This window comes from Colletotrichum chrysophilum (assembly GCF_026319265.1).
Source record: "Colletotrichum chrysophilum strain AFK26 chromosome Unknown scaffold_50, whole genome shotgun sequence".
NCBI lineage: Eukaryota > Fungi > Ascomycota > Sordariomycetes > Glomerellales > Glomerellaceae > Colletotrichum > Colletotrichum chrysophilum.
Genome location: NW_026517337.1, coordinates 125,039 through 150,802, shown reverse-complemented (window position 1 = coordinate 150,802; position 25,764 = coordinate 125,039). Strand labels below are relative to the sequence as shown.

Sequence of the window (25,764 nt, the reverse complement as noted above, 5' to 3'; positions counted from 1 at the left end):
CGACATGATGTGGTCTGACCAACGGGAGATAGCTACTAACGACTGACACTCCAGCTGTTCACGATGTCGGAGGCAGAAGATCAAATGCTCGGGATTGCATCCGTGCAATAACTGTACTCAGCGGCGGCTGACTTGCATATTCGATGAGCGCGATAACAAGGTTATGGTGACGCAAGGGTCGGTTCCCAACCTTACAGCTCTGACGACAAAAGTACTGACTGCCATTGGCTTAGATACCTATCTGAACTACAACAGAAGATCGCACGCCTAGAGCGCCTTCAAGCAAGGGCGCTGGCTGAGCAGAGCATCAGACGAGGCGAGGATGTCGACAATCCTGAGGGTATGTCCGGTTGGCTTCTTAGAAGTGGGCGACTGCTGACTTCGAGAAGATGGCTTTGGAGACCCATCGCGATATGATGAGCATCGCGCTAGCTATCACAGCCCGGAGGCAGCGCGAAGGGACTCGCCGCCCCGGAATCCCGATGGCGACGGTCCAGATCTGACGAACCCTCTCACTGCGACGCCGTCCCGGTACTGTCTTTCAGCATCCAATGGAATGGCTTGTAAGTGCCTCTCACTCTCATCATACTCTGCCTGTCATTTCGAAGCTGACCGACGCAGACTTTCTCGCCCCAGGGTCCAACTGGTCATTCTCGCGGCATGTTCTCAGTGTTACACACGACCATGTCTGTCAGTCTCCTCTTCCTACCAATAGTCTCTTGTTCGACGGCTGCGCCTATGACCTCGGATGGGACGGCTCTCGAAGCACGCAGGCCCTCGACAGCCGCTTCATTCCGAGCATTGACTATGCCATCTTTCTGATCAACGCCGTCAAATTTCACTGCGGCCAAATGTTTCATCTCTTCGAGGTGGACGAGTTCATGGTCAACATGCAGAACTTTTACGCCAAGTCATCTGCTGATCGAGCAGAGGACACCAGCCTCTGGTACATACACTTCCTGGTCATCCTCGCTTTCGGCAAAAGCTTGATTCAGAGAAAGAGTGAAGGCAAAAGACCGTCAGGGGCGGACTTCTTTGTTAGGGCTCTCCAGCTCTTGCCAGATGTTACGGCACTGTGCAAAGAACCGATTCTGTCTTCGGAGATCCTGTGCTCGATTGCGTGGTACTACCAAGCGTTGGACTTTCGACATGCTGCTCACAACTTTGTAAGTGCCCTAATACCTTGGGGTTGTTCGAGAAGAACTCTGCTGACTGGATGATAGATCGCACAAGCGAAGAGCATGGCGATGAATCATGGTATGCATACCGACATGCCAATCATGGAGCTTGGCCCGGAACTGGTGCAAAGATGTCGCAAGATCTGGTGGACAGTGTACGTGTTGGACCGTCAGATGAGCTCGTTGATGGGGTTGCCCCAGTCAACTCTAGATGAAGGTGTCTACTGCCAACTGCCATCCTACTCGGGATCAGTACAACGCACGACGGCATTGAGCATGCAGATAAAGTTCGCGCGCATCATTGCTGAGATCAGCAGCAGTGAGTCTGACGTCTCTGCGAAACCGAACTCTGCTAATCATCCTCATCCATCTCACAGCTGTTTACGGCACGACAGGTCGCTTGAATAAGAGATTCGTACTCGGCACCAAAGCTGTGCTCCAGAGCATTGTGTCAGTCGCCGACGAGCTTCGTACCTCATTTCCACTGCATGCAGATGAGCGATTCGATGGGATCTCGAGGCTCTCTGCGCACCTGCATCTGTCTTATTACCAAGTGAGTAAACACATGGTTTTCCCCCGGTGGTCTAACGGACTAACGTCTCTTCTTAGTGTATCGTCCTCGCGACAAGACCCTTGCTTTTATGCTGCCTGATCAAGAGATTCGAGTCACCGCTGGAGGCGGACTCTCTCATAGCATCACCGAAAGTTCGAAACCCCGTTCAAATGTGCGCCGAATCCTCTATTCAAATTCTCAACATCCTCGACAGGCTACGAGCTCAGGGATTACTAGGTAGGATACCGTCTGGCATCAAGTCATTTCGAAACCCCAAAGGACTAACTCAGAGGATAGAAACCTTCCTTCCCCTCGACCTCGACTCCCTATTCGTATCCACCGTCGCTCTCCTCGTCGCCCGAGCGGTCGATTCCCGTCTGATTGAAAGTCAGTCTCCGTGGCTAGAAAAGTCGCACGCCATAATCGAAGAAATGGTTGCCAGCGGCAACCTGATTGCGGGATTTCGCAGGAACGAGATGCAAAAACTGGAGGAGATACTCAGCAACTTCACCACAACGCAGCCTCGCGTTGCGGGCATCCCTGAGGATACTCAAGGAGCCGAATGGAAGCAACAGCAGCTAACGGACGCCCCGGCCACTATTCAGGAGCCTGTGCCGCCTCCGCCGTTTCCCGAGTTTACCAAAGACAGCAGCAGCCAGGCGGAGGATCTGACGGCCCAGCAGATTATTGATGTGGTTAATTCTATGGAATGGGAGGATAATGAGTGGATGTCATTTACGGTCATGGATGATCAGGCATGAGATGGACAAAGGTTCGGGGAAGCTTAACGTGTCGGGGTTGCGGTTTATATTGGATCGAGGACCTTTTGGTAATTGAAGCTGAATCAGATTTATGAATCATATCAAGCAACGATGTTCGTCGGGGATTCTCCAACTGCCAGGCCAATGGGAAGCTTGAACCGAAACCGACGTGTTCGTCTGGTCTTTTAACTTTGAGATGAAGTCTAAACGGACAGTTCCGTCGGCGTAGGCGATCATCCCGCCGGGCCAAAATATCTCCAGACTTTGGAGGTGGAGTTTCCATGATTCGGTCTTAATCTAAAGTCGATTAAGACGAGGCAGAATCCGGGGTTTAGCTTGCAATGAATCACCACACAGTTGCCCGAATCCAAACACAAAAGCAAAAGGCTTATTCGTATAATTACGAGCTCCGCCCGGTCGCATTCAGGTACCTTACATGAGGTCTGCCGAGGCGAGCCCCCAATCATAAACAAGGATGGGCGCATGCCGATCATTTGCTAATAGCCGAAGCAATCGGGCCATTCCCCGATTCCCGTTATATTTTTCCTTCGTATGAATGCCACCCGAGCTTCTAGATTGAGTCGCCGGGCCCCTCCACAACGGATGGAACGATTGCTTTCCATCACAATGTCACCAAACGGCATTTCTTGGCGGGCGAATGGGGGAGTAGCGCATATCGACAAGGGGGCCGGAGGCTGCATGTTGCAACCTCCAATGAAAACAAGAAAGACTTAAAAGCAAGGTACTGCCGTCCGATGATGTACGACATGCATGCAAGGTACGGCTCGTTGCGCGAACAAGGGCTTGACTCTCCTCGTCTTTCACCATGTCTCGGTTCTCAGGCTTGGGCCCGGCTCTGACGCTGGCTCTTGCAGCACTTGTCAACGGCCAAGACAACCTCGGTATCGCGAATGGCTTCATTGATTACAAGACGGGCCAGGTCAGCGGCCAGTTCGTTCGCGACTCCCAGACTCTCGCTTCGCTCAAGGTCGCTTCCGGCCACGACTTTCTTCCCTCGGATTTCCTCTCCAACCTTACGCACACCGAAGGCGCCCACTACCTCGGAGACGTCACCTTTCGCTACAAGGTCGCCGGCGCCGGTAACTGGACCAGCGTCGACTCTGCCCAGGCCAGAAAACCTGTGAAGGCTCTGGAAGGCCTCGCATCCGGTGTCCTTGCCGGCGCGGACTTGGGACCTACACTGCCCAGCGGCATTCCTCTCGCCATCACGAGAGAGTGGCTGACCGAAAGCGACAGCCTGGCTCTGCGCATCAACCTGACCAACACGGGCAACGGCACCGTCGAGCTCGGATCCCTTGGCCTTCCCGTCTCCATCAACAATGTCTTCAGCACGCGCGAGGCGGAGAACCTCCAGGACAAGTGCTCGCTCGCGGATCCGTACATTGGCCTTGACGCCGGCTACGTTCGTGTGTCTCCCGTCAAGGGAACCGGCAACGCGCTCGTCGTCGCGCCTCTCGGCTCGAGCCCTTTCGAAGCATGGAGACTTCTCAGCGAGCCGCAGGGTGACTACTACTACCAGAGCCAGACGTACGAGGGCAACTATGAGTGGATGATTCACTCCAAGGCCTGGGCGGAGACGGAGTGGAAGGGTGGTGCCCCGTGGAACACCCCCACGTCCAAGACTTTGGAGGCTGGCGAGACCTATTCCGTCGGTCTCAAGTTCTCCGCCGCCGAGAGCATCCAGACCATCGAAGATGCCGTCGAGAAGTCGGGCATCCCTCTTGCCGTGGGCATCCCGGGATACGTCATGCCCGCAGACCTCACTGCTCGCCTGTACCTCACACACTCCTCCCCCGTCAAGTCCATCGACGACTCTGGCGTGTTCACTGTGAAGCAGGACACGGCCGCCAAGGGCTCGCCCTACCTCATCACCCCTGTTGAAGGCAAATGGGGAAGAAGCAAGATCACCATCACCTACGAAGACGGCAAGACCCAAGTCGTCCACTATTTTATCACCAAGGCCGCCACGCAGACGGTCTCCGACCTGGGCCACTTCCTCACCACTTCCGCCCACTTCAACGACACCTCCGACCCCTTCGGCCGCGCGCCGTCCATCATGGGCTACGACCGCGAGGTCAACGCCATCGTCGAGCAGGACTACCGCGTCTGGATTGCGGGACTGAGCGACGAGGGCGGCACGGGTGCGTACGTCGCCGCGGCCACGAAGCTGTTCGTGCAGCCCGTGGCCAGCGAGGTCGAGGTCCTCGACGAGTTCATCCACGAGACCGTTCTCGGCACGATCCAGCCTCCCGACTCGTTTGCCGTGAGGGCGAGCACCTTCTTCTACCAACCTGACGCAGTCAACTACACGTACAACGCAGACCTCGACTGGACCACCTGGGCCGCGTGGAACAAGGAGAGGTCGTACACCACCGTCCGCGCTTACAACTACGTCCACCCCGTCATCGCCTACTGGTCCATGTACCGTGTGGCCAGAGACTACCCCGAGATCAAGACCCGGGAGGAGTGGAGCTGGTACATCAACCAAGCGTTCAACACCGTGCAGTACTGCCTCAAGGACGGCGCCAAGGACTGCGACTACGGTCTGACTGGATTGATGGGCGAGACGGTCTTTGCCGAGCTTCTCGAGGATCTGAAGCGCGAGAACATGACGCAGGAGGCGTCCACACTCGAGGCCTCGATGAAGTACCGCGCCGATTTCTGGGAGACCCTTGCCGTGCCGTTCGGAAGCGAGATGGCCTGGGACAGTACCGGGCAAGAGGGCGTCTACTACTGGACCAAGTAAGTCATGAAATCTCCAGCCATGAACCGGTGAACCTTGCTAACTTGCGAAAGCTACTTCGGCCTGAACACCACCGCGACCAAGGCCATCAACAGCATCACGGCGTACATGCCCACCGTCGCCCACTGGGGCTGGAACGGCAACGCCCGCCGGTACTGGGACTTCAACTACGGCGCCAAGCACGCCGGCACGGAGCGCCAGCTCCACCACTACGGCTCCGGCCTCAACTCTCTGCCCATGCTGCACTACTACGAGCGCAACCCGTCCGACTTCAACGCCATCCGCGTCGCGTTCGCAGGCAACACCGCGCCCCTGAGCAACATCGACGAGGAGGGCTGCCCGTCCGCTGCGTTCCACTCGTTCCCCGAGCACCTTGAGTGGGACCCCTACACCGGCGACTACGGTCTCGGGTTCCTTGGCCTCGGCCTCGGCCAGACGCTGTACATTGTCAATACCGAGAAGTATGGCGAGGTCGTGTTTGGAGGCAATGTGGTAGAGTCAACCGCCACTTCTGTCGTCGCCGAGCCGAGGGATGCGGTTCGCCGGCGGGTATTTGTTGCGGATCTGGGATTGAAGATCTCGTTGAGCGCTGGAGCTATTGGCACCGTCACGTATGATCGAGAGGGCCAGACCGTCAAGCTAAGCGTCAGCCAGGCTGCGTCTGATACGGCTCTCAAGGCCTCTTCGGCCATCGTGTGGCTTTCTCAGACCACCGGAGGAGCGGCATTTGCGGTGACAGGGGCTACCCAGGCGAGAGGTGGATATAAGGTTGACTTGTCGAGCGGAAAGGCCGAAGTCACGATTGCGAAGGCGTAGACAAAGTCGAATGGTTTCAGTGTACAAATTTTGGGTGAAAGAATAGAAGCTTCTTACAACAAGCGCCATGATTCCCACCCAAGCTGTGATGACAGACGTCCAATTTGTCTAACATCTCCGTTCAGCGCAACGAATACAGCAAGCCCAGGAGCAATGTTTCACCCCAGAACTAACACGAAATGATCAGACGAACGCCAAGTGTCCCACCTTCTCCAAACCCCGCATCCCCGGCCTTCTCCCCCGCGAAAAGATCCAGCCACCATCTTATTACCCCGCACGATTCTCCCCGCTTCTCATTTCTCTTCGAATCTGCCGATATCCCGACATGAGGAAGTGCCCCTTCGGCCCAGGGCTCCCCCCTGCCATTGGCTTCGAAACTGTGTGTTTAGGCCGCTTGGATTGGGTCAGAAGTGCCTGGCTCCTCTCAGGAACCGCGACTCGTGGAAACGGTATAGCTCCATCATTGGCCACCTCCCCAGACGAATCACTGAGCTGATGAGCTGGTGAAAGCTTCTCACGTAACTTTGTCCCGAATTGACCGAGAGGGGCCCATATCTACCGGCAAATATCACCTCACCTCGTGTCTTTAGTACCACCATGGCCACCCCAGGTTAGAGAGAGCCGTCTCGCGGGGACCGAACTAGGATTGCTCTCCAGGCTAAATGCCCAGGTCGCGTCTCTCGAATCCCAGCTCCCTGGATGCGGTGACATCGTTCGGCATAATACCTCGCGATGCTTCGTTCATAAACTCACTCCCGTCCGGATGGGCTCGCCTACTCAAGCTGTCTCCTCTCACCTGGGTTAGACCTCAAGCCCGCCATGGTCTCGTCCAAGAGCTTCTTCCTAGGCGCGAGCCTCGTCGCCAGCACCCTGGCATCTTCCTGCTGGCGCAACGCAACATGCACTCATCCAACCGAGGCGTCCTTCCCGGGCCCCTGGGACGCCAACATCTACGCTCCCGACTCCCGCACTGCCCGCCCGAAGTCCGTCCTCTCCCTCGCGACAGGTGATGCCATCGGCTCGTTCCCGTGCGCCCAGCCGCTCAAGGGCAACGGCTCGGCGCTGGTGTTTGACTTTGGCGTGCTCGTGGGCGGCATCACGACGGTCAACTACACCTACACGGGCGACGGCCCCGCGACACTCGGCCTCGCCTGGACGGAAGCGAAGAACTGGATCGGCGAGTACTCCGACAACTCCAACGGCAACTACCGCGGCCCGAACGCCACCCTCATCAGCGTCGACGGCGCCCTCTTCCACAACATCACCGCCGCGGGCGAGGGCTCCTACACCGTCCCCTTCGCCCAGCTCCGCGGCGGCTTCCGCTACCTCACCCTCTACCTCATGACCAACTCCTCCTCCTCTTCAACCTCCAACACCAGCGCTCCAACCCTCGCCATCGACGATGTCTCCCTCGAGATCGTCTTTCAGCCGACCTGGTCCAACCTCCGCGCCTACCAGGGCTACTTCCACTCCTCCTCCGACCTCCTCAACAAGATCTGGTACGCCGGCGCCTACACCCTCCAGACCAACGCCGCGCCCCCGGAGACCGGCCGCGTCCTCACCGAGGCCGTCTGGAACGGCTCCTGGTTCAACGACGCCTACCTCGGCGTCGGCTCCTCCCTCCTCCTCGACGGCGCCAAGCGCGACCGCTGGATCTGGCCCGGCGACATGGGCGTCGCCGTCCCCTCCGCCTTCGTCAGCACCGGCGACCTCGAGAGCGCCCGCAACGCCCTCCAGACTATGTTCGACTACCAGCAGCCCTCCGGCATCTTCCCCCGCGCCGGCCCGCCCTACCTCGACGCGACCAGCGACACCTACCACATGTGGACCATGATCGGCGCCTACAACTACGTCCTCTTCTCCGGCGACCTCCCCTGGCTCGCCTCCAACTGGGCCGCCTACCTCCGCGCCATGGACTACATCTGCGCCAAGATCATCCCCGACACGGGCATCCTCAACGCCACCGCGACCGGTGACTGGGCGCGCTACATCTACTCCACGAACGGCAGCGCGCCCAACATGCTGCTCTTCCGCACCCTCACCACCGGCGCTTTCCTCGCCGACCTCGCGCCGTCCAACTCCTCCTCCTCCCCCTCCGCAAACCTCACCTCGACATGGCTCGCCCGCTCCGAGACCCTCAAAACCGCAATCAAAACCCACCTCTGGGACCCCGCCAAGGGCGCCTTCTTTGACGGCTACAAGAACCGCACCCTCTACCCGCAAGACGCCAACGCCTACGCCCTCGCCTTCGGCCTCCTCGCCCCATCCTCCCCGGAAGCCGCCTCCGTCTCCGCCGCCCTCACCGACAACTGGACCCCCATCGGCCCCGCCTCTCCCGAGCTGCCCGGCAACGTCTCGCCCTTCATCACCTCCATCGAGCTCGAGGCGCACTTCGCCGCCGGCCGGCCCGACCGCGCGCTCCGCCTCATCCGCGACAGCTGGGGCTGGTACCTCACCCACCCGAACGGCACACAGTCGACCGTGATCGAGGGCTATCTCACGGATGGCAGCTTCGGATATCGCAAGACGCGCGGGTACACGGACGACCCGAGCTACGTCTCGCACGCGCACGGCTGGAGCTCGGGCCCGACGAGCACGCTGACGGAGTACCTCGTCGGGCTGCGCGTGACGGCGCCCGCGGGGCGGGAGTGGCGGCTGAAGCCCGTGTTCGGGGAGGTGGAGGCCGCGCAGGCGGGGTTCACGACGGCGCTGGGAAGGTTCAGCGCGCGGTGGGAGGTGAGGAACGGGAGTGTCGCGAGCGTGGAGTGGGATGTGCCGACGGGGACGAGGGGATGGGTCGAGTTTGGGGGTGGTGGGAGGTGGGTTGAGGGGGGGACGGGGAGGGAGGTTGTTAACGTGATAGTGTCAAAGAGAGAGGCGTGAAAGCTTGTATGCATGTAATAATGAGAGTCGATACGTTACCGTATTTCTGATTTCGGACTGAGATGTGACTGCGTAGAGACGTTGGAGTGGTTGATCAGTTCCGGATCCCCAAAGCTCATCCCATCGGACTCCGTCTCAATACATCCGCTGAATAACGTCCGAGTAGCTTTTGACAGCCCATCGCACGCCCCGGTCACGTCTGTGTGGTTTTCAATAACCTACCGCATCAGTAAGCGTACGGCCTGGGCAACGTCCAAGCGGACGACACTAGATGGAATCCATCCCATAGATACATGATGTATTGGCCCGGTCAAAGTCTGACGAAGTTGAGGGCTCCCATACCCAAACGATCACATCAACAAGAAGAGAAAGCTCCAGCCACAGCAGAAGGGCGGCTTTCTTCTCCCACGAACCACTACACGCCCATTCCCTGCACGAAACAACCAAAAAGGACAAGACGAGAACCATACAAGATCGCCTCAAACCTTGCCCACGCACTAGAAGCAAGAAACGCAGAGGCCGCAGCCTGCCCAGCGTTTCAAACTCATCCGAGCTTTTTCGCGAGGCGCGGCTGCAAGATCCCAACTCTCAACGTCCAGAGTCAGAACTCTCCGTACGGGACAAACCCTTTCTCTGTCATCTCAAACAACGGGGTTTGCCCGAGAAATCGGACGGTCAGAGAAGATGGGACGGCGGAAGTATCTGCAGTCAATTTCGTAAGTTCAGCTTTGCTTGTTCAACAGTTCTGATGAATGAGAATGTTGTGGTATTTTCCCCGGGTATCAGTCCCAGTGTGTATGTATGCAAATGTAGGCGCAGCAGCTGCAGAGGCCATATGCAAGTCCTCACGCGTTTCCGGGTCAAGGAAACACGCCTTTCGCAAGGCTCTTTTCGCCGATCCAGTGACCATATCCAAACATGACTTTTTCTCCTTCAAAAACAGCTCCTTCGGGGGCCTAGACCAGCACTTGCTCAGGGCCACAGCAACCAATGCACCAAAATCAGGATCCCTCTCCAACTCCAAAAACACCAGCACAAAACCCAATACGTTAAGAAACGATCCTTTCATCCCAAAGGCATCATCAGCTTGTCGTCGTAGTCGTCGTCGTAGCCGGCTGTGGCACAACCTGCGCAACTTCCGGATCGCTCTGCCGCTCCCTCTCCCTCAGCAACGCCCTCTGCCGCCGCCTCTCCTGCCGCCTGCGCTGCTGCTGCGGGCTGCCCTCCTTGCAGGCATCGACGCAGTGCATGACCATGTAGAGGAAATGCAGGATGGCGGCGATGAGCTGCAGCCACATGTACCAGGGGGCCCAGGTGGCCTTCTCGACGCGCAGGGGGTCGTCGCGCCAGGCCTTGTACTCGCGGTGGGGGCTGCCGGTGCGCCAGCCGTTGAGGATGATGAAGTAGAAGAAGGCGACGAGGCCGAGGACGAAGAGGATGAAGTCGCCGACGACGAGGGCGCCGGTGCGCAGGCGCGGGATCTGGCCGGTGGAGTTGGCGAGGGTGACCATCTCGGCCATGGAGTAGACGATGCCTGAGACGGACTGTTGGAGAGGTCTGTGTTAGCAATTGGTTCGCTTTGTGAGAATTTCCCTGTTATGGAACACGATCAGGGAGGAGGCGGAGGTTAAAGCATACCGCGACATATCCTATGGGAAAGTCAAACCCGTAGCGCGAGAGCATGATGAGCGCTGCGAGGGCGCATACTTCGAACACGACGAGGGTCAGGCGTAGGCAGAACTGGAGGATGCCATAGAGATGAGGGATGCGCGGGCGCGCCATGGCTGGCCACGACAGACGAGGACTCGGCCGCCTCCAAGTCGTCGAAGCAAGAAGAAAAAAAGGACCTCGAGGGTTCTCTATCGTGGAATCATTCGCTTGCGGGGTCGTGTCGGTGAGGACGGTCGGTCGGGTCGGTCGGGGTGCTGGGCGGACTGTAACGTCGGGGTCGGTCGCCGGCGCGGGCGGAGCGGCTTCAGGTACGAGAAGGGACGAGAGAAAATAAAAGCTAATAACGACAAGGGCCGGCCGTTTCGTTTCTCTGGGAGGCGCCTTTGTTTCGGTGGCGTCGCTTTTTCTTCTTTGTGGTGGCCCGTTGAGTGCGTGCGTGTGTTACATTCGGCAACGGTCAGTCAAGACGGCCGGTGTGGTGAGTGAAGTGGATGAGTGTGAGATGGAGAAGGTGAGGGTCGCCAAAAAGTCGAGGTGTGGTGCAGGTCGTTGTTTGAAGGTCGGGTTCTGCCTCGCCCAACCGCCGACGTCCAGCGGGGAAAACGAATGGCTGCGTAAGGTACGTGGAGCGGATATCAAGATGGACGGCGACTGGCTGCGGCTCGAGAGGAGCGGTGGTGGTGGTGGTGGTGGTTGGCAGGTTAAGAAAACAAGCAGGTGGTTGAATGTGACCTGCCCTGGGTGGTGAATGAATGAATGGTTGCTGGTGGCACAGGAGCGACCTGCAGGAGAATGGAGGTTCCCGACCCAATTGCAAGTGGAAGATGCCCAATTCCGAACGATCTCGTCACCCCCAAAGTGATGGATTTTTGCACATGGACAGAAGAAGCAAAAAAGAAGAAAAAAAGGGCCAACACGAAGCGAGCACAGCAGCGCAGTGGGCAAGCGAATGCACTTAATCAGTCCAAGGAGGGAGTTTGGGCGTCCTGCGCAAAAGGCCGCCTCAGCTCTTCTCTCTAGCCATAGGATTGGGGGGAAGGGGACAAGCGAGAAGTCCGGGTTTGCCAAGCATTTCTGGACAAGGATGCGCCCCGAGGGAATGGAGGATGGGAGGAGATGGCCATGTCTGCGTCGCTCATCTTTGGGCACGGGAGGGAGGGAAGGAGACTTTTGCAAGTGGTTGTAGCTGAAAATGCGAGGCGGGAATAGAATCTGTAGACTAATGGGCCGAAAATGTCTAGATCAACAGACCGTCCTAGGACCCTTGGATTCTTGGAATGCTCTCCCTCGGATGGCGGGAACTTGATCGTCTTCTCTCCCACGAGTCCGACGCCGCCGCCGCCGCCGCACTACGACTGCATCTCTCGGGGCGCAAACCAGCACAATGGCCGTCCCGCTCCCATTCAGGTGGCTGTGCGTCCTAACGGCTGCATAAGCCTTCCTTGGAGAACAAGAGAGAGTGGGAAATGGGAGATAATCTGGATGCGACAGGTCATCAGCAAAGTGGCCCGGGCAGAACCTTGGAGATGCCCAGTGGGCGAGTCGGGGGATGCGGCCAAGAACCTCCGGTGGTTGGATAGGAGGGAAGCCCGGGAGGACTGGGCATTGTTTGGGCGTCTACAGAGTACGCATACACATCCAACACCGCCAATTGTTCGTTTTCAAGCCTTCCTGGGTGGTCTCTACTGATATGTTAGTGGGAGTAAGTGAGGAGGCTGGGAGGACCCTTGCCCGCCGTCCCGCCTTCTGGTCCGTAAGGTTTTGCAGCAGGAATGCCAGACCCTTTAGCTCTGGCAGTCTGTCACTGTTAGACAGGGGCTCTTTCTCGCCTTATGTCAGCCTCAATCCGTACCTCAGGTGTACTATGTAGATGGATGTCCTTCGTCTCCGGTGGGCACAATGGACGCTTGGCAACGGCTGAACGGACAGAGGTCCTTCGCCCAGAAACCGTTTGCGTCATCCCCGGCACCTCACCTCGCCAGTCTCTCCCATCTCCGCAGCGAAACCCTTCCAGAAACATGCCAAACCGCGCCGTTTGAACACCACCACCACCGCCTCTGAACCGACGACACCTCTCACACCATTAGTGTTTCTACTATCGTCCACCACCGACACGAACGACAGGAACACCGATCGCCCATCTTCCTTTGCGGCGGAAAGAAAAAAGCAGGGTCCAGCTTCCATAAATAAAACAAGCCCAGTCCAAGTTTTCTCGTGATCAACCCGCTACGTACCTCCTGCTCAAGCCTCAAGCGCCCACCGGGGCCACACCATGCAGAAAGGCGTCCGTCTCCACATTGCCACACCGCGACGCCTCTCCCGGCCCACGTCCCGTAAAGGGCCCCCCCGCGGCGTGCCCACAAAGAACGCCCCCTTTAGGAAAATGACCGGCGCGCGATGAGATCAGATGGAGCCAGACGATTGCGGCTCATCGTCACAACCACCGCCCGTTCCCAGTATTCCCACCACCGGAAACTTGTTCATCGCAGAACCTGCCCGTTGCTTGGTCTTTGCCTGTTCACGGTTCTTCTTCCCACACGTAAGCTCACGATACACAGTGACATACAGCCGTATCCTGCTGCTGGGCCTGGAACCAAGGCAACCCGGGCAAGACGGCACTTGGTCGCGTGCTTGGCTGGAGATCCCTCCATCACCTCAAGACTCCAAGGCGGGATGTGAATCGTGATGCGACGCCCCCCGGACGGGCTTGACGTCTTCTTTGCCATGCAAACGTAAACCTGTGGGCGGTGGGCGGCGACGCCCTGCTTGCCTTCCCATGATGCTTGGTGATGTCTTGTTGTGTTTTCGATGGAGTAGGATTTGACGTAGCTGAGGAAAACAGGTTGACGACAAGACTTGGGAAAGCTTGATCAAGTATATAACTCTAGACATCGAACCTCTCCAAGCATCCAATTCATCTCACTCATCAGAACAAACCAACAATAACAACAACCCCATCACCATCACCGCAAACCTCAAACACCCAACCACTCTAAACACACATCTCTTATAAACACACATCCAAAATGCACTCCGGCAGACACGAGAACTACGGCTCCTCCGGCAACTACGGCGGCGGCAACGACTACGACCGTCGCGGAGGCGGCTACGGAGGCGGCCACGAGAGCTACGGCGGCGGCATGGGCGGTCCTCCCCGCGACAGCTACGGTAGCGGCGGCATGGGCGGCGGCCGACGTGATGACTACGGCGGCGGTATGGGCGGAGGCATGGGTGGCGGCATGGGAGGCGGCCGTCGTGACGACTACGGCGGTGGCTACGGAGGCAGCTCTCGCCGTGACGACTACGGCGGCGGCCGTGACAGCTATGGCAGCGGCGGCGGACGCCGTGACGACTACGGTCCCTCAGACTCCTACGGCGGTGGCCACTCTTCCCACGGACGTGAGTTTTCCCCTTTTTCCAAAGCATGACACTCTCAGTATATACTAATAACGAGAAAACAGGCCGCAACAGCTACGATGACGACAAGAAGAGCTCCTCCGGCGGCGGCTTCCTCGGCGGCATGCTGGGAGGCGGCGGCAAGGACAAGAAGGACAAGAAGAAGGACGAGGGCTTCACCGACAAGATCATTGACGGTGCTGCCGAGTACGCCAAGAAGAAGTGGTAAACTCTCCGAGAGGTATGCCTGATGATGTAATGAACAACAACCTGTACTATTAGCCGGGCTATTGCCTGATATAATAATTCCATGTTCGACAAGAAAAACACGGTTACCAAGCAGTGCGGGTGCGTGAGAGGATGAATTCCAAGGTGGTGGCCTAGGCCTGTAGTAAGTATATGAACCCAAGCAGGAATGGCATATCGGTCATGGCAACTTGCGACGTTGTCGCACTTCATTCAGATCGCCAAAAGCTTGGCCTTCAGGTTCTCGCCTGGTAGTAATGTGTTACAAGCCCTCAACGCCAAATGCCTCGCCTCTTCACCATGAGTGTCGTAGGGATTTCTCCTTGAACCTCTCAATGCTCCAGGGGACCTAGAAATCCTGGCCGAGTTCTCAGGACTCTGCGGAAAGCCAACTCTGCGTGCGACAAGGCGTATCAACCAAGAACCCCAATCCTTTTCCTGTTCTAAGTCGAACCACCCTAATGCTAATGCAAGTTTTCCGTATCGACATAGACAAAGGAAAAGAAATGGCACAGTTAGACAGTTCTCAAGCAGCGCAAGATCCGAATACCGAACCATCACCGTCATGGCCTGCCGAGTGAGTCGAGCGTAAAGGAGCAGTCTTCGCTCAGATGCTTTCGCAGTAATGTACAGGTTGAAGCTTGAAACTTCGTGGCGAGAAATATCATATGTACTAGGCGTTAAGGCGTCGCATGTTGAATGTTCGTAAGCTGCATCGAGCAGACTGTGCAAGTCGTCAACCATCCATGTTGGTGGTGAACTTGATGTGGCCGTCTATCCGGACTTCTCAGGTTTCTCGGCGTCCTCTTCTGCCTTCTTCTGCTCCTCGGCCTTGGCTTTCGCCTTGCCTTCGTTATACTTGGTCCACTTCTCAGACATGTAGCGGATGGAGCGGCCTACGCCTGCGGTGAAGAAGCCCTTGATGGACTGAGCAGTGGCGGGCCAGTTGACCGTCTGCTTGATAACCTTACGGATGTACTTTTGCAACTCCTCAGGGTCGTCTTGCACGATGCGCTGTTCGAAGCCGCCGCCCTCGCGACGCTTGTAGCTAACGTCATCCTCATTCTTGGAAGCGTCCATCATGGCCTTAAAGTCGGCAGCCGGAACCATGAACTTCTTTTGGTATTGAAAGTATAAACGCGAGCGGAAGGCCTTGGGAAGACGGCGGACCATGTTACCCCGCTTGACGGGGTCCATATCCTGGTGCATGGCGCCATCGTACTCAGGGTCCGAGATGTGCTTCGCCTGCTGGTCGGCCCCTTCGCTGTAGTCGATATTCGGCAAGGTGTTCAGGAGAGGGCCGTACAGCTTGCGGAAGGAGACCATGTTGTTGTCAACAATGTTTGAAATCTTGCTCTTGTTTTCCGTTGGGAGAGCCATGCGCGGGTCGCCAAGGTAGGAGATGCGGGCGATGGTAGAGTAGAGCTCCTTTTCGGTGAACTTAGGGGGGAGAAGAAGGAGAGCAGTGCGTACGGCGGCGAGGAGGTTGGCCTGGTTCGCGAGACGAACTCGAGGATGATCGCGCAGGATTTTAACCGGCTTCTGGAGTCTTCCCGCGAGATACAAGTTGTTCCAGGTGGACAGATCGGTGCAGAGATTGTCGATAGAGGTCACACCGTACTTGATGAGCATGCCATTCTTAGTGACATACGGATTGAAGTAGACTCCAGCACCCCAGCGGTCCTGGAAGGTGGAGACAAGGCCCGAGCCGAAGCTGGCCAAGCCAGAGTAGTGGTCGCGATGCTGGCGCATGTTGAGTGAGTGCCAGTGCTGAGTGTGGGTGACTCCGAAGATGAAGTCAATCATCTTAGGGCCGCCCTTCTGGACCTCCATCAAGGAAGACGTCGGCTTGGGGTGAACGGTGCGAAACTCCTCGTCAGTGACACTTCTACTGGTCTTGGACTGGGGAAAGACACCAGAGCCGTAGGCCATGGCGTACATGACGGGAGCGCGGAACTCTCGAACAACGTTTGTCAAGACCTTTTTGAACTCGGCGTTGACCTCCATGTGCTGGTTGATGCCGAAATCTTTGTAAGGGAGCTGATCAAATTCCTCGATCTTAGCGTCTCCGTGATCCTCCCAGTTGTCCTCGGAAATGGTCGGGCCCTCCTTCTTGCGCGCCTTTTCGGCCTCGCGTGCCCAGTTGAAGTTGATGGCTGACCCATGGTGAGTGTACGCGGGTGGGCTATCCTCCTTCTCCTCTTCTTTGAGTTTGTTCTCCTTCTTGTCGGCTTCCTTGGCGGGGTCCCCTTTCTTGGCGTCTTCGTTCGATGAGTACCAGCGAGTGGACCAGGCGGGTGTCACAACGATGGTCGACGCTGCGACCGACCGGAGAGAGTGATAGGGGACAGCCCGAAAAGGCTGAAGCTATCTCATGTATCAGCAGGCAGTTCCCACCTCTGGTCCATTCAGCTGGGGACAGAGAGAGGGCTTACCATAAGGCGGGACATCGTCATCGTCGCCGCTTGGATGTTGTAGACGTGGCTGTCGATGTGGGGTCGTAGGACGAGAGGACGGGAATAGATGCAATATCAAAGTGACAGTGGGAATTCGAGCTTATCCATTCAAAACACACAGGGCAGCCAGGTCACGGCGGGAAAGGCGGGCAGGCAGTGACCGCAAGGCGAAAGGCAGCAGTCCGGGCCAAGTCAACCCAAGCCGTGTCGCAAACAGGCTCAAACTTGCACCCAATATCCAATCGAAGCAGTAATAGCGTCCGTATCGCCGTAGAAGTCTCTCGCAAGTACTTTGTGAATTCGCGATCGTTCCAAATCGGCTTGGGCGTGGTTCGAGTCGAGAGATCCGGTCCGGGTTCGAGCTTGGCTATTACGGACCAAATTGATGGCTACTGGCAGCTGCCCCTGTCTATCTGCCCCAATTGGCCGAGCTTCACCTTCGCAAGCGGTGTTTCGCGGTATCGTATCGCTGGGTATCGATGGGCTTGGAAGGGGCTCGGCGTCGTTGTCGGGGTTGCGGAGGGGGGAATTCGGAGGGGGAATTCGGAGGAGCTGAAGCTATCGTTGAAATCTGCTTCTAGCAGTGAGCTCGGGCAAGCACGCACTAGGTAGGAGCAGCCGGGCACGGAACAGCCCGTGACCAATGCAGCAGCCAAGACAGGAACAAGCTTCCAGGCATGTGGGATGTGGGGATCACGTCATGGTGCTGCTGCCCCTGTCCGCCGTTCCGCCCTGCCCTCTCAGCCGGCGCAGTGACAGCCACAGGGTCCAGGGCCGTTGTCTTTCTAGCTGTGTCTTGTTCTTTGGTGCTTGAGGCCGTGATGAGAATCTGACAGCTTTTCGAAGCAATTGAAACAGTGAAGGGGCTCAAACAATGCAAAGAGAACGGAAAACTGGTAATAGCAGAACAGATGATGAGATGACATGACCAACAAGAGGCAAGTGCAGCTTGCTGATTCAAAATAGTCGAAGACTGTATGGGTTCATCCGACAAGGCAAGAGAAGCAGGAGAAACTTCGATTGCCATCAGCTGATTTGTAGTGCAGAAAGTCCCTGTCTAGGAAGGTGCAAATAGCGAAGAGACTTTCCATCTCAAAGCTGCAAGTGTGACCCACGGCTTTGACAGGCAGCACCGCCCAGTTCCTACCTGCCGACACCGAGAACAGCTTAAGGTAGGAAATCGGACAGGAACAGTCGCAAACTGGCGTCAACACCTAATTACCCAAGCACGCCAGGTCAGGAATGTCTTGACTTTCTGCATATCTCAGAGGGCGAAACTTTCTTTCCGTAACTTCAACCTTCAAAGTCACAGCGCCAGCGGCTCTTCAAAATGGAAGACGATGATGACGAGCAGCTCACGCTTGAGATTGGTCGTTTTTTGACCACGAGAAAGGCAGCAATGCAACAAGATGCGACAAGCAAATCGGGCCCAGCTGCCTCAGCTGAGATGCAGGCGACACCGCGGGGAACCGACGGGGGCGACAGGGGAGAGCGGCCGGGCCTGGGAGATCGAGCCAGTGCAGAGATCCCTGCTAAAGAACACGTGACACGCTCACCGGCAACCCGGAGCTCCCAGAGCCAAAACACCAAGTCACTCCTCAGACGCGCCGTTAACAATCGGCACAGCATCCACGACATGCGCTCTCACACCCCATCAGGCGACCCTCCAGGCAGGAGAGGTTCCGTAACTAATCGCTTTCGCAATAGCACCGGCGGAAGCGCGTTGCCACGACCTCACACCTCCCTCCGAGAATCCAGGGTACGATCCCCTAAAATAAACAAAAACAAAGACCCCGATCCCCGCAAACGCTGACCATAAACTTTCAGTTTCGCGCAACCCAACCGACATACAACCTCTTCACCGGCGGCGATGCGAATAGCCGTCCCGGTTCCCGTCAAAGCTCGGTACGCGCCGCTTCTCGGGAGAGTTCCAAGGAAAACATGGCACCGCCAGACGCGGCCGAGTATGAATCGCAGAGACAGGTGATCGAGGAGCTCAAGGCGGAGCTGGGCACCCTCAGGTATACGATCTCTACATTCGAGCAAGAGAAGGAAATGGCCGAAGCACGACACAAAGTTGAACTCGAAGAGGAACGCCGCCGAGCCCAACTGGACTTCACTGCTAAGCAGACTGCCGAGAGCGAGAAGTCGCAAGCACAGCGACAGTTTGAGAATGTCCAGAAGGAACTGAGTGACTTGCGAGAGGGCGCGTCCGAGGAGAACTCCAGCTTAGAAAAGCGCGCGCGAAGTGCGGAAGACGAAGCGCGATTGCTCCAGGAACAGTTGGAAGATCTTTCAAGCGCAAAAGATGAGGCCGCACGAATCAACGAGAAGAAAACAATCGACTTGGAGATGCAGTTGCAGGCTGCACAAAAGTCAGTCCAGGAGTTGGAGCAGGAATCACAAGCTCGCGAGACTGCCCTACAACAGGTCCAATCCCAGCTTGTCGACAAAGACAACGCGATTGGGGACCTTGAAGCGGAAGTACTCAGGCTGAAGGCCCAGACTGGCGATGCTGATACTATGGCTATCATCAAGCGGGAGTTGTCCGAACAAGTAACACATATTCGCAACCTCGAAGCAACCAACCGCGAGCAGCTATCTGAGCTGAAGCACCTGCGCCAGATTCACAGGGCCGTCGAGGTCGTTGAGGAGGAGAAGCGATCCCTTCAACGTAAGCTCGAGGCTGCCCAGTCTCTGGAGACGGAATTGTACGAAGCCCGCATGCAACGTCAACGTCTTGAGGATGAGCGCATGGCATGGACTGCGTACCTAGCTAGCACTGGCACTGAGGCCGAGTTTGAATCCCCCGAGGATGTTGCTCGCGCTCTGATCCAAGAAAGACTCACGTCAGCCTCCCACGTCGAGAGAATAGGAGCCCTCCTAGCTGAGCTGGCGGCGCAGGAGTCTGCACTCAACTCTCTTCAACAAGAGCACGCCAACCTCAAGTCACAACTCGCAGAGGCAAAGACTGCGGCCACCACCCAAAACGTTGACAAGGCCCGTCTGCGCACCGAGCGCCAGCGTGTCCTTGCTGTGAAGGAGGTTGAATATCTTCGCGCTCAGCTTAAGACCTTTGACGCGGAGGACGAGGCCTTCCAGCCGGAGTCTGTCGATGAAACCAAGTCCCGCCGCATTCAAGAGCTCGAGGACCTGGTCGACAAGTACCGCTCGGAAGTGCAAGCGTTGCACACGGAGATGTCTTCGATCGAGTCAGGCAAGCCTGCACCAACAGTTGCTGGCACGAAACGCCCACGCGACGAGAACGACGAGGCCGCACACGAACAAGTCGGCCTTCTCACTCGCAAGAACCGCAAGCTCCAAGATCAGCTGTCTTCAGTCCAGACGCAACATAGCGTCACTCAGAAGGAGCTGTCTGTCGTGCAGGAACAGCTCAAGACCCTCAAGACCCGATCCAAGACGCGCATCCTCTCTCTCCGCTCCAACCCCACCTCGGACTTTGAAGCCATCAAGATGTCCACCCTCACCGCCCTCAAGCAAGAAAACGCAGACCTTCTCGCCCAGCTGCGTTCAGATCCATCTGTCCGCCTCATTCCCATCACCCAACTAGACGCCGCAAACCGTCTGGTCGAAGAGGCGCGCGCTGAGACGGCATCCGCACAGAAGTCCGCCAAGCGTCTCAAGGAGGTCTGGTCCAAGAAGTCGCTCGAGTTCAAAGAGGCCATCTTCTCGACCCTCGGTTGGACCGTCATGTTCATGCCCAACGGCAAGATGCGTGTCGAGTCCACCTTCTACCCGTCTCAGACGGACGAGTACGAAAACTCCATCGTTTTCGACGGCGAGAAGGGAACGATGAAGGTCGGCGGCGGGCCAAAGAGCGCCTTTGCCCGTCGCATCGGCGACCAGATCGGCTTCTGGGTGCGCGAGAAGGGGTGTATCCCCGGCTTCTTGGCCGCGCTCACGTTGGAGTTTTACGAAGAGCATTCAAGGAACCAGAATTCGGGCGAGTAAATGTATCGTCCGGACGGGGGTAGGAGCGGGATACGATGGGTTTTCTTAACAAAAAGCATAGCTCGTTTAATGTTTCAGGGCCGATGTACTTGTTTGTTTACACGAGATACCTCACCTCGAACCCTAGACTGGGACGAGGCTTACATGCTGCATGATTCTTTTGCTTAATGACAATATGTATTATTTCTGTTCAACTAAACTGCCTTGGATAATTCCACAATTATTCGCCCCAAGACCACCTAAGACCACCCAAGACCAAGTGACTGTTCACCATTTCAACATAGATATCACCTTTTACAATAGCATGTGCTTTGGAGGACTTTTTCTTCATCATATCGGTACAAAAGCTACCTACAATCCAAGCCCTTCTCCATCTTGTTGGGAAAACCAAGAAGACATGTGACAACATATCCTCGGGGGAATCCAGAAATGAAAAGGAAAACACAATTTGCCGTCACCAGGCGCAGAAAAAGCTGTCCGCGCGTGTCTTTTTCTTCCCTTTCTCCCGTTGTGCCGTCCACATACCGCATACGCTCGCTATGTAAATGTCCTTCAATCAAAATCTACCGCTTCCAACAAGGGTATGTACACCTCATGAAACTCCTCCTCATTATAGCTTGGCGCCGATCACTTGGCCTCGTACTTGCCGCTCGTGATCTTCTTCACCAGCTTCACATCCACCCATTGTTGATCAGCTGGCAGGGCCGGCGAAGCCGGGTTGTCGTCCGCGAAAGGGTCGGCTTCCTCTTCCTTGCCCTTGCCCTTGATCTCTTCCAGTCTCGAGATGGAGATGCCGCTGCTGAGGGACTCGGGAGTATATTCCCATCTGGCCTCGATGTGGCCCGGCTTGGGCTCGGCGTTTTCGGCGCCAATGATGCGGCACACAATCTTTTGCGTCTCGGCGGTGAGTGTGAGGTCTCCAAGGCGCCAGTACACCAGGTGCTTCTCCTTCAAGTGGGTTCCTGCCGGTTTCGTCTGGGCTCCTGAGGCCTTGGCGCCTTCGTATGTAGCCACGAACACGACGTTTTGCAGCGTCACGGGTGCTGTGAGGCCGCTAGCAGGGTTGAGCGAGTATTGCAGAAGGAGTCCAAGCTTGTCGCCCTGAGGCTTCCAAGCTGGTCGGATGAACAAAGGAACATGGGCGGCCAGGCCAGCGTCGCCGGGGTGAACACGATATGTGAACGCTGTTGCAGTCTTGTTGATGTGCGATACATCGAGATTGAACTCATCCGGCTTGTCAGGACTGTTCTGAACAAAGATGCGATTCGGTCCAATGACTTCCAGGCTAGGGAAATTGTTGATACGAATCGTCTCACGCTCTGCTGGACGTTAGCACACCAACTTGTGTAAGTATGGCTCAGAAGCTTACCTGGAGAAGCGTCGCCGGCGGGATGATAAGCAAAGGCAATCTCGCCATGAACCTTGGCATTCTTGACCTCCCCTTCTTCGAATGTAGCTGACACTGTCTCGATGATAGAAGCATTGAGACCAGGCTCGTGCATTTCAGGGTGCTTGAGGTGAGCAAGGCTCATCAGGGAGTTGGCTGAACGGATCGACTGAGTATCTGATGTAGCAGCGATGCTTGCTTCGGAGGCGAGCGCTGCGACAGTAGTAGGCTTAGAAGACTGGCTAGGCAGTGATGGGGATGTCGGGAAGGGGTTCTCGTTGGTGAGCTCGGGCATGTTTGGCGGCGGCACATAGATGGTATTCCTGACGTCTCTCCGTCCACGCACTGTTCCAAGCTTTCGGGAAGGAGCAGCCATCTGTGTAAGAGTGTTGGCGACGCTGTTCAACGCAGCCTCCTTGGCATCGGCGTCCTCCTCCTGAATCGGCGAGCTCGCAATGTTGAGCTTGAACATTTGTTCATTCTCCTCTGCGGCCTCGCGCTGAGCCTGAGAGATCGGGTCGTCCGCAGGAGGGCGAATCGTAAAGCCCTCGGAGTCCTTCACTTCGGCCTCCTTAACCTGGGACGGTGGCGGTCCCGGGGGAGGGGCCACATCCTGCACATCCGTATCGTGGGTGCCATTAACAGTACCAGCCGATGAACCAAGACGAGCAGCTTCCGACGATTCCTCACCAAAGCCATTGGTTCCCTCATGGAACGGCCTGTCGGTTCCAGACGAATGGGGCGGCCTAGGCGAGTCGGGTGTTTCCGCAAGAGCCGACAGTCGGTTGTTGGTTTCGGCCAAGTTGTGCGAAGAGGCTCTTGGCGAGAGGCCACTGGGGCGGACGTGGGTACTGCTATGGCTGCTACTGAGGCCACGGCCGAACGAGGAACCGCCGGTCTTCTGTGGAGAAATCGGACCGAAGCCACCGTGGATGCTCTGTCGGCGCCGGCCGAGCATCGTGCCGATTCGACTCCGCAGCTTCGATTCTGCGATACATGTCAGCCAACTCTGTCGGTTTTGTCATGATTCTCGTGCTCAACATACCGGACTTGCCCTCCAAAGCTCCCGAGTGATCGCTCGTATCGTCATCATGGTGACCTAAGCTGGAAGAAGGTGGCGGGGGTGGAGCCAGAGTCTGGCTTGTAGGCACGTTCGAGGACTGTCGTGATGTCGTGACCCTCTTCTCCATGCGCGGCCTTCCGGAAACAATCTTCTCCTTAAAGCTCGCGATTTCCTGCTCGGTACTTATTTCAAGCATCAAGGCCAGCGTCTCGGCAGCCTTACTCTGGGATCGTTGGGCCTGGTCGCTTTCGTGGGTTTGGTATTGGGTGAGAAGGTCGCGCAGCTGGTTCACGCGCTGTTCGTCGAGAGCCTGGAGGGTTTCGAAGATGAACGGGGCTTGGGAATCCCATTGCTGGGTGGCCTGCTCGAGCCTAGCGGTGGCATCTGCCATCTTCTGCGCATTCGTCTTAGGACCCTTCCTAGCCAGCGCGTCCATCTTTTTCTGGGCATCCTCGAGGTCTCGAGCCATAGCCGTCAGGTTGGCAGAAATGGTTTGCATGTTCTGCATCTCCTTTCGGGCCTGGAAGTTGCGCAGGGGCGCTTCGACATCTTTCTCGAGCAGGCTGGCGAATTGGTGATGAGAGTGGGCGGTCGCATCGACGGAGAGCACGATCTTGTCCCAGGGTCCAGAAAAGACGCTGGACAGACGATTAGCACGCAAGACGGTGGACGGGCCTCGGAGAGAAAAGCGACCTACCCGAGCTCGGACTGGCCGTTGGGAACTTTGAAGTTCATGAGCTTCCGTAAACTTTGGACATACTGTTCCTCGACTCGACGGCGCTCCTGGAGATGCTGGTTCAGCTTCGAGTCTTCTCTTCCGAGAGATGATTGGGTAATCAATTACCTGTAGCCAGTCTGCGACTTCGGTGTTGATCTTGGTTATTCTCTTCACGCGATCGGTCAGGACGTTGACAGCCTGCATGGGCTGGAGGTGTGCCTGGACAAAGGAGGGACCATGGTTAGCAATCAGGTCGCAAACAATGCGCTTCTGCAATGGCACACGGAGGCAAGGGGAGAGGGGTCGGTGGCAGTGTTGGGCCGTCGGGCTCTGGAGTGGGAAACAGTGACGATGATGGGGAGAGCAAAACATACCAGCATGGCAGGGTATTCGGCCCTCGCAAGATCATCCATTGTGTCTAATTAGTGCGCGCAAAATCATATACGGTGAATGCAGTCAAGGAGAAAAACGGCGCGCATAGCGATGCTGTCTATAATGCTGTTGAGGGTGTCGCCAAGGTGAGGAGCATTCGCATCGTGGGAGGGCGACAGTTGGTGGTGGAGGAAGTTGTAGGAGTGGCAGCAGCAACAACAGCAGTGGTGGTGGTGGTGGGTTGCGAAATGGATGGAGGAAATGGAGCGGATTGGATGGATGGAACAAGTTCGGCGCAGCGAAAGACGGAACTGGTGGAAGCAAGGCCAAGCCAGGACGAGGCAAGAGGTCAGAGACAGGGAAGGCGTTGTTGCTGTCGCTAATACACTACGGTACTGCACGCACACTCACACGAGGCAGAGGCAGCAAAGGCAGCACCTCACCAGTCAACACCACCGCAGCAAAATGGCAGAATCCCGGGTTGGCAGGAAAGGCCGGGAAAGGTCTCCTGGGCAGCTGGATCCAATGTGACCTGGACCGATGATGGAGAGTGTGGAGTGGACCGGACCGGGGGCAGCGCTGGGTGAGTACCTAGGTGTGGAAGCAGGCGCAGGCAGTGCGAGGCCAGTCCCGTCAGCACCCAAGTCTACGAATGGAAGCCTGTCCGGAGCTGGACCGCGCAAGTGACCTGACGGAAATGGCCTTGGGTCGCCAGGTCCACAGCTAGAGGAGGTTACCTTAGGTATCCGAGGTACCTCGACAGGGTAATTGGCGACATTGGACTCTTCTCTCGCCTTGCCTTGCCTTGCCTTGCCTCGTTCGCAGTTGCGCTGCTGAGGAGTGAGTACGGAGGAGGTAGCCAGCCACTATTACCGGAATGAAGGCAGTCCTCCAGAGGCAGCTCCCAGCGTCGGGTCTCTGGCTGCTAGGTACTGTTTGACTACGTCTCCACTTGTACCTTTCTTACCTCATCCCAATTGTCTCACCATTCCCTCCTCCGACTTTTTTTTTTCTTGCTAGATGCAATCAATTGGCCCAAGTGCTGCCGAAAAGTTCAGCGCATGTCCGCTGGCAAATTTGAATTCTTTAATTGGGACGGGAAGTTGGCCCGGGAGCGGCGGACACGGACGGCCCTACGGAATAGAGGTACACGACGGACTCGATACACGCAGACTGCAGTACGGATACACAAGAGTCGTCATCGCCAGTTGCTGCACAGCAATTCTGCTTGCTGCACAATGGGCCTCTCTTGAACTCAAGAACCACATGGCCCAGTCATCAACTCACCTCGCCTCGGTTCGACCCTTGTTCGAACATGCAGCCGTCCTAATGACCATAACCAGCCTCTCTGCATGTCCCCCGTCCTCGCCGCGGTGGTCTGAAAGTACTTTACTTCCGCCTGACAGGGCTCCTGTACTCGAAACGGGCTAGTTTGGAGGGGACTTCTGCAATACGTCACGCACCTGACGGTCCCGGTTTAGTTTGTTTTCACCTTGTGCCTACTCGACTGAGCTTCTTCGAATAACCC

General features: G+C 56.8%; 8 protein-coding genes across 8 annotated transcripts; 5 read left to right on the top strand and 3 right to left on the bottom strand.

Moving 5' to 3' along the window:
- Positions 1-163: 163 nt before the first annotated feature.
- Positions 164-2,492, top strand: COL26b_006655 (uncharacterized protein; the record flags this gene model as incomplete). Its single annotated transcript, XM_053179467.1, has 7 exons — positions 164-177; positions 234-340; positions 453-563; positions 622-1,166; positions 1,224-1,497; positions 1,556-1,731; positions 1,788-2,492. The coding sequence occupies 7 exons, from the start codon at positions 164-166 to the stop codon at positions 2,490-2,492; spliced, it is 1,932 nt and encodes a 643-aa protein (XP_053036578.1).
- An 826-nt stretch (positions 2,493-3,318) lies between these two features.
- On the top strand, positions 3,319-6,072 carry COL26b_006654 (uncharacterized protein; the record flags this gene model as incomplete). The annotated part of the gene is made up of 2 exons (XM_053179466.1): positions 3,319-5,255; positions 5,310-6,072. The coding sequence occupies 2 exons, from the start codon at positions 3,319-3,321 to the stop codon at positions 6,070-6,072; spliced, it is 2,700 nt and encodes an 899-aa protein (XP_053036577.1).
- Positions 6,073-6,891: 819 nt separating this feature from the next.
- COL26b_006653 (uncharacterized protein) lies at positions 6,892-8,955 on the top strand (the record flags this gene model as incomplete). The annotated part of the gene is made up of 1 exon (XM_053179465.1): positions 6,892-8,955. The coding sequence occupies one exon, from the start codon at positions 6,892-6,894 to the stop codon at positions 8,953-8,955; it is 2,064 nt and encodes a 687-aa protein (XP_053036576.1).
- A 1,082-nt stretch (positions 8,956-10,037) lies between these two features.
- Positions 10,038-10,737, bottom strand: COL26b_006652 (uncharacterized protein; the record flags this gene model as incomplete). Its single annotated transcript, XM_053179464.1, has 2 exons — positions 10,038-10,499; positions 10,594-10,737. 2 exons carry the CDS (start codon positions 10,735-10,737, stop codon positions 10,038-10,040), a joined length of 606 nt encoding a protein of 201 aa, XP_053036575.1.
- Positions 10,738-13,652: 2,915 nt separating this feature from the next.
- On the top strand, positions 13,653-14,251 carry COL26b_006651 (uncharacterized protein; the record flags this gene model as incomplete). The annotated part of the gene is made up of 2 exons (XM_053179463.1): positions 13,653-14,025; positions 14,088-14,251. The coding sequence occupies 2 exons, from the start codon at positions 13,653-13,655 to the stop codon at positions 14,249-14,251; spliced, it is 537 nt and encodes a 178-aa protein (XP_053036574.1).
- A 791-nt stretch (positions 14,252-15,042) lies between these two features.
- Positions 15,043-16,724, bottom strand: COL26b_006650 (uncharacterized protein; the record flags this gene model as incomplete). Its single annotated transcript, XM_053179462.1, has 2 exons — positions 15,043-16,635; positions 16,704-16,724. 2 exons carry the CDS (start codon positions 16,722-16,724, stop codon positions 15,043-15,045), a joined length of 1,614 nt encoding a protein of 537 aa, XP_053036573.1.
- A 1,330-nt stretch (positions 16,725-18,054) lies between these two features.
- COL26b_006649 (uncharacterized protein) lies at positions 18,055-20,696 on the top strand (the record flags this gene model as incomplete). The annotated part of the gene is made up of 2 exons (XM_053179461.1): positions 18,055-18,483; positions 18,552-20,696. 2 exons carry the CDS (start codon positions 18,055-18,057, stop codon positions 20,694-20,696), a joined length of 2,574 nt encoding a protein of 857 aa, XP_053036572.1.
- Positions 20,697-21,323: 627 nt separating this feature from the next.
- Positions 21,324-24,277, bottom strand: COL26b_006648 (uncharacterized protein; the record flags this gene model as incomplete). Its single annotated transcript, XM_053179460.1, has 6 exons — positions 21,324-22,015; positions 22,066-23,070; positions 23,129-23,784; positions 23,844-23,929; positions 23,991-24,083; positions 24,239-24,277. 6 exons carry the CDS (start codon positions 24,275-24,277, stop codon positions 21,324-21,326), a joined length of 2,571 nt encoding a protein of 856 aa, XP_053036571.1.
- Positions 24,278-25,764: the final 1,487 nt, after the last annotated feature.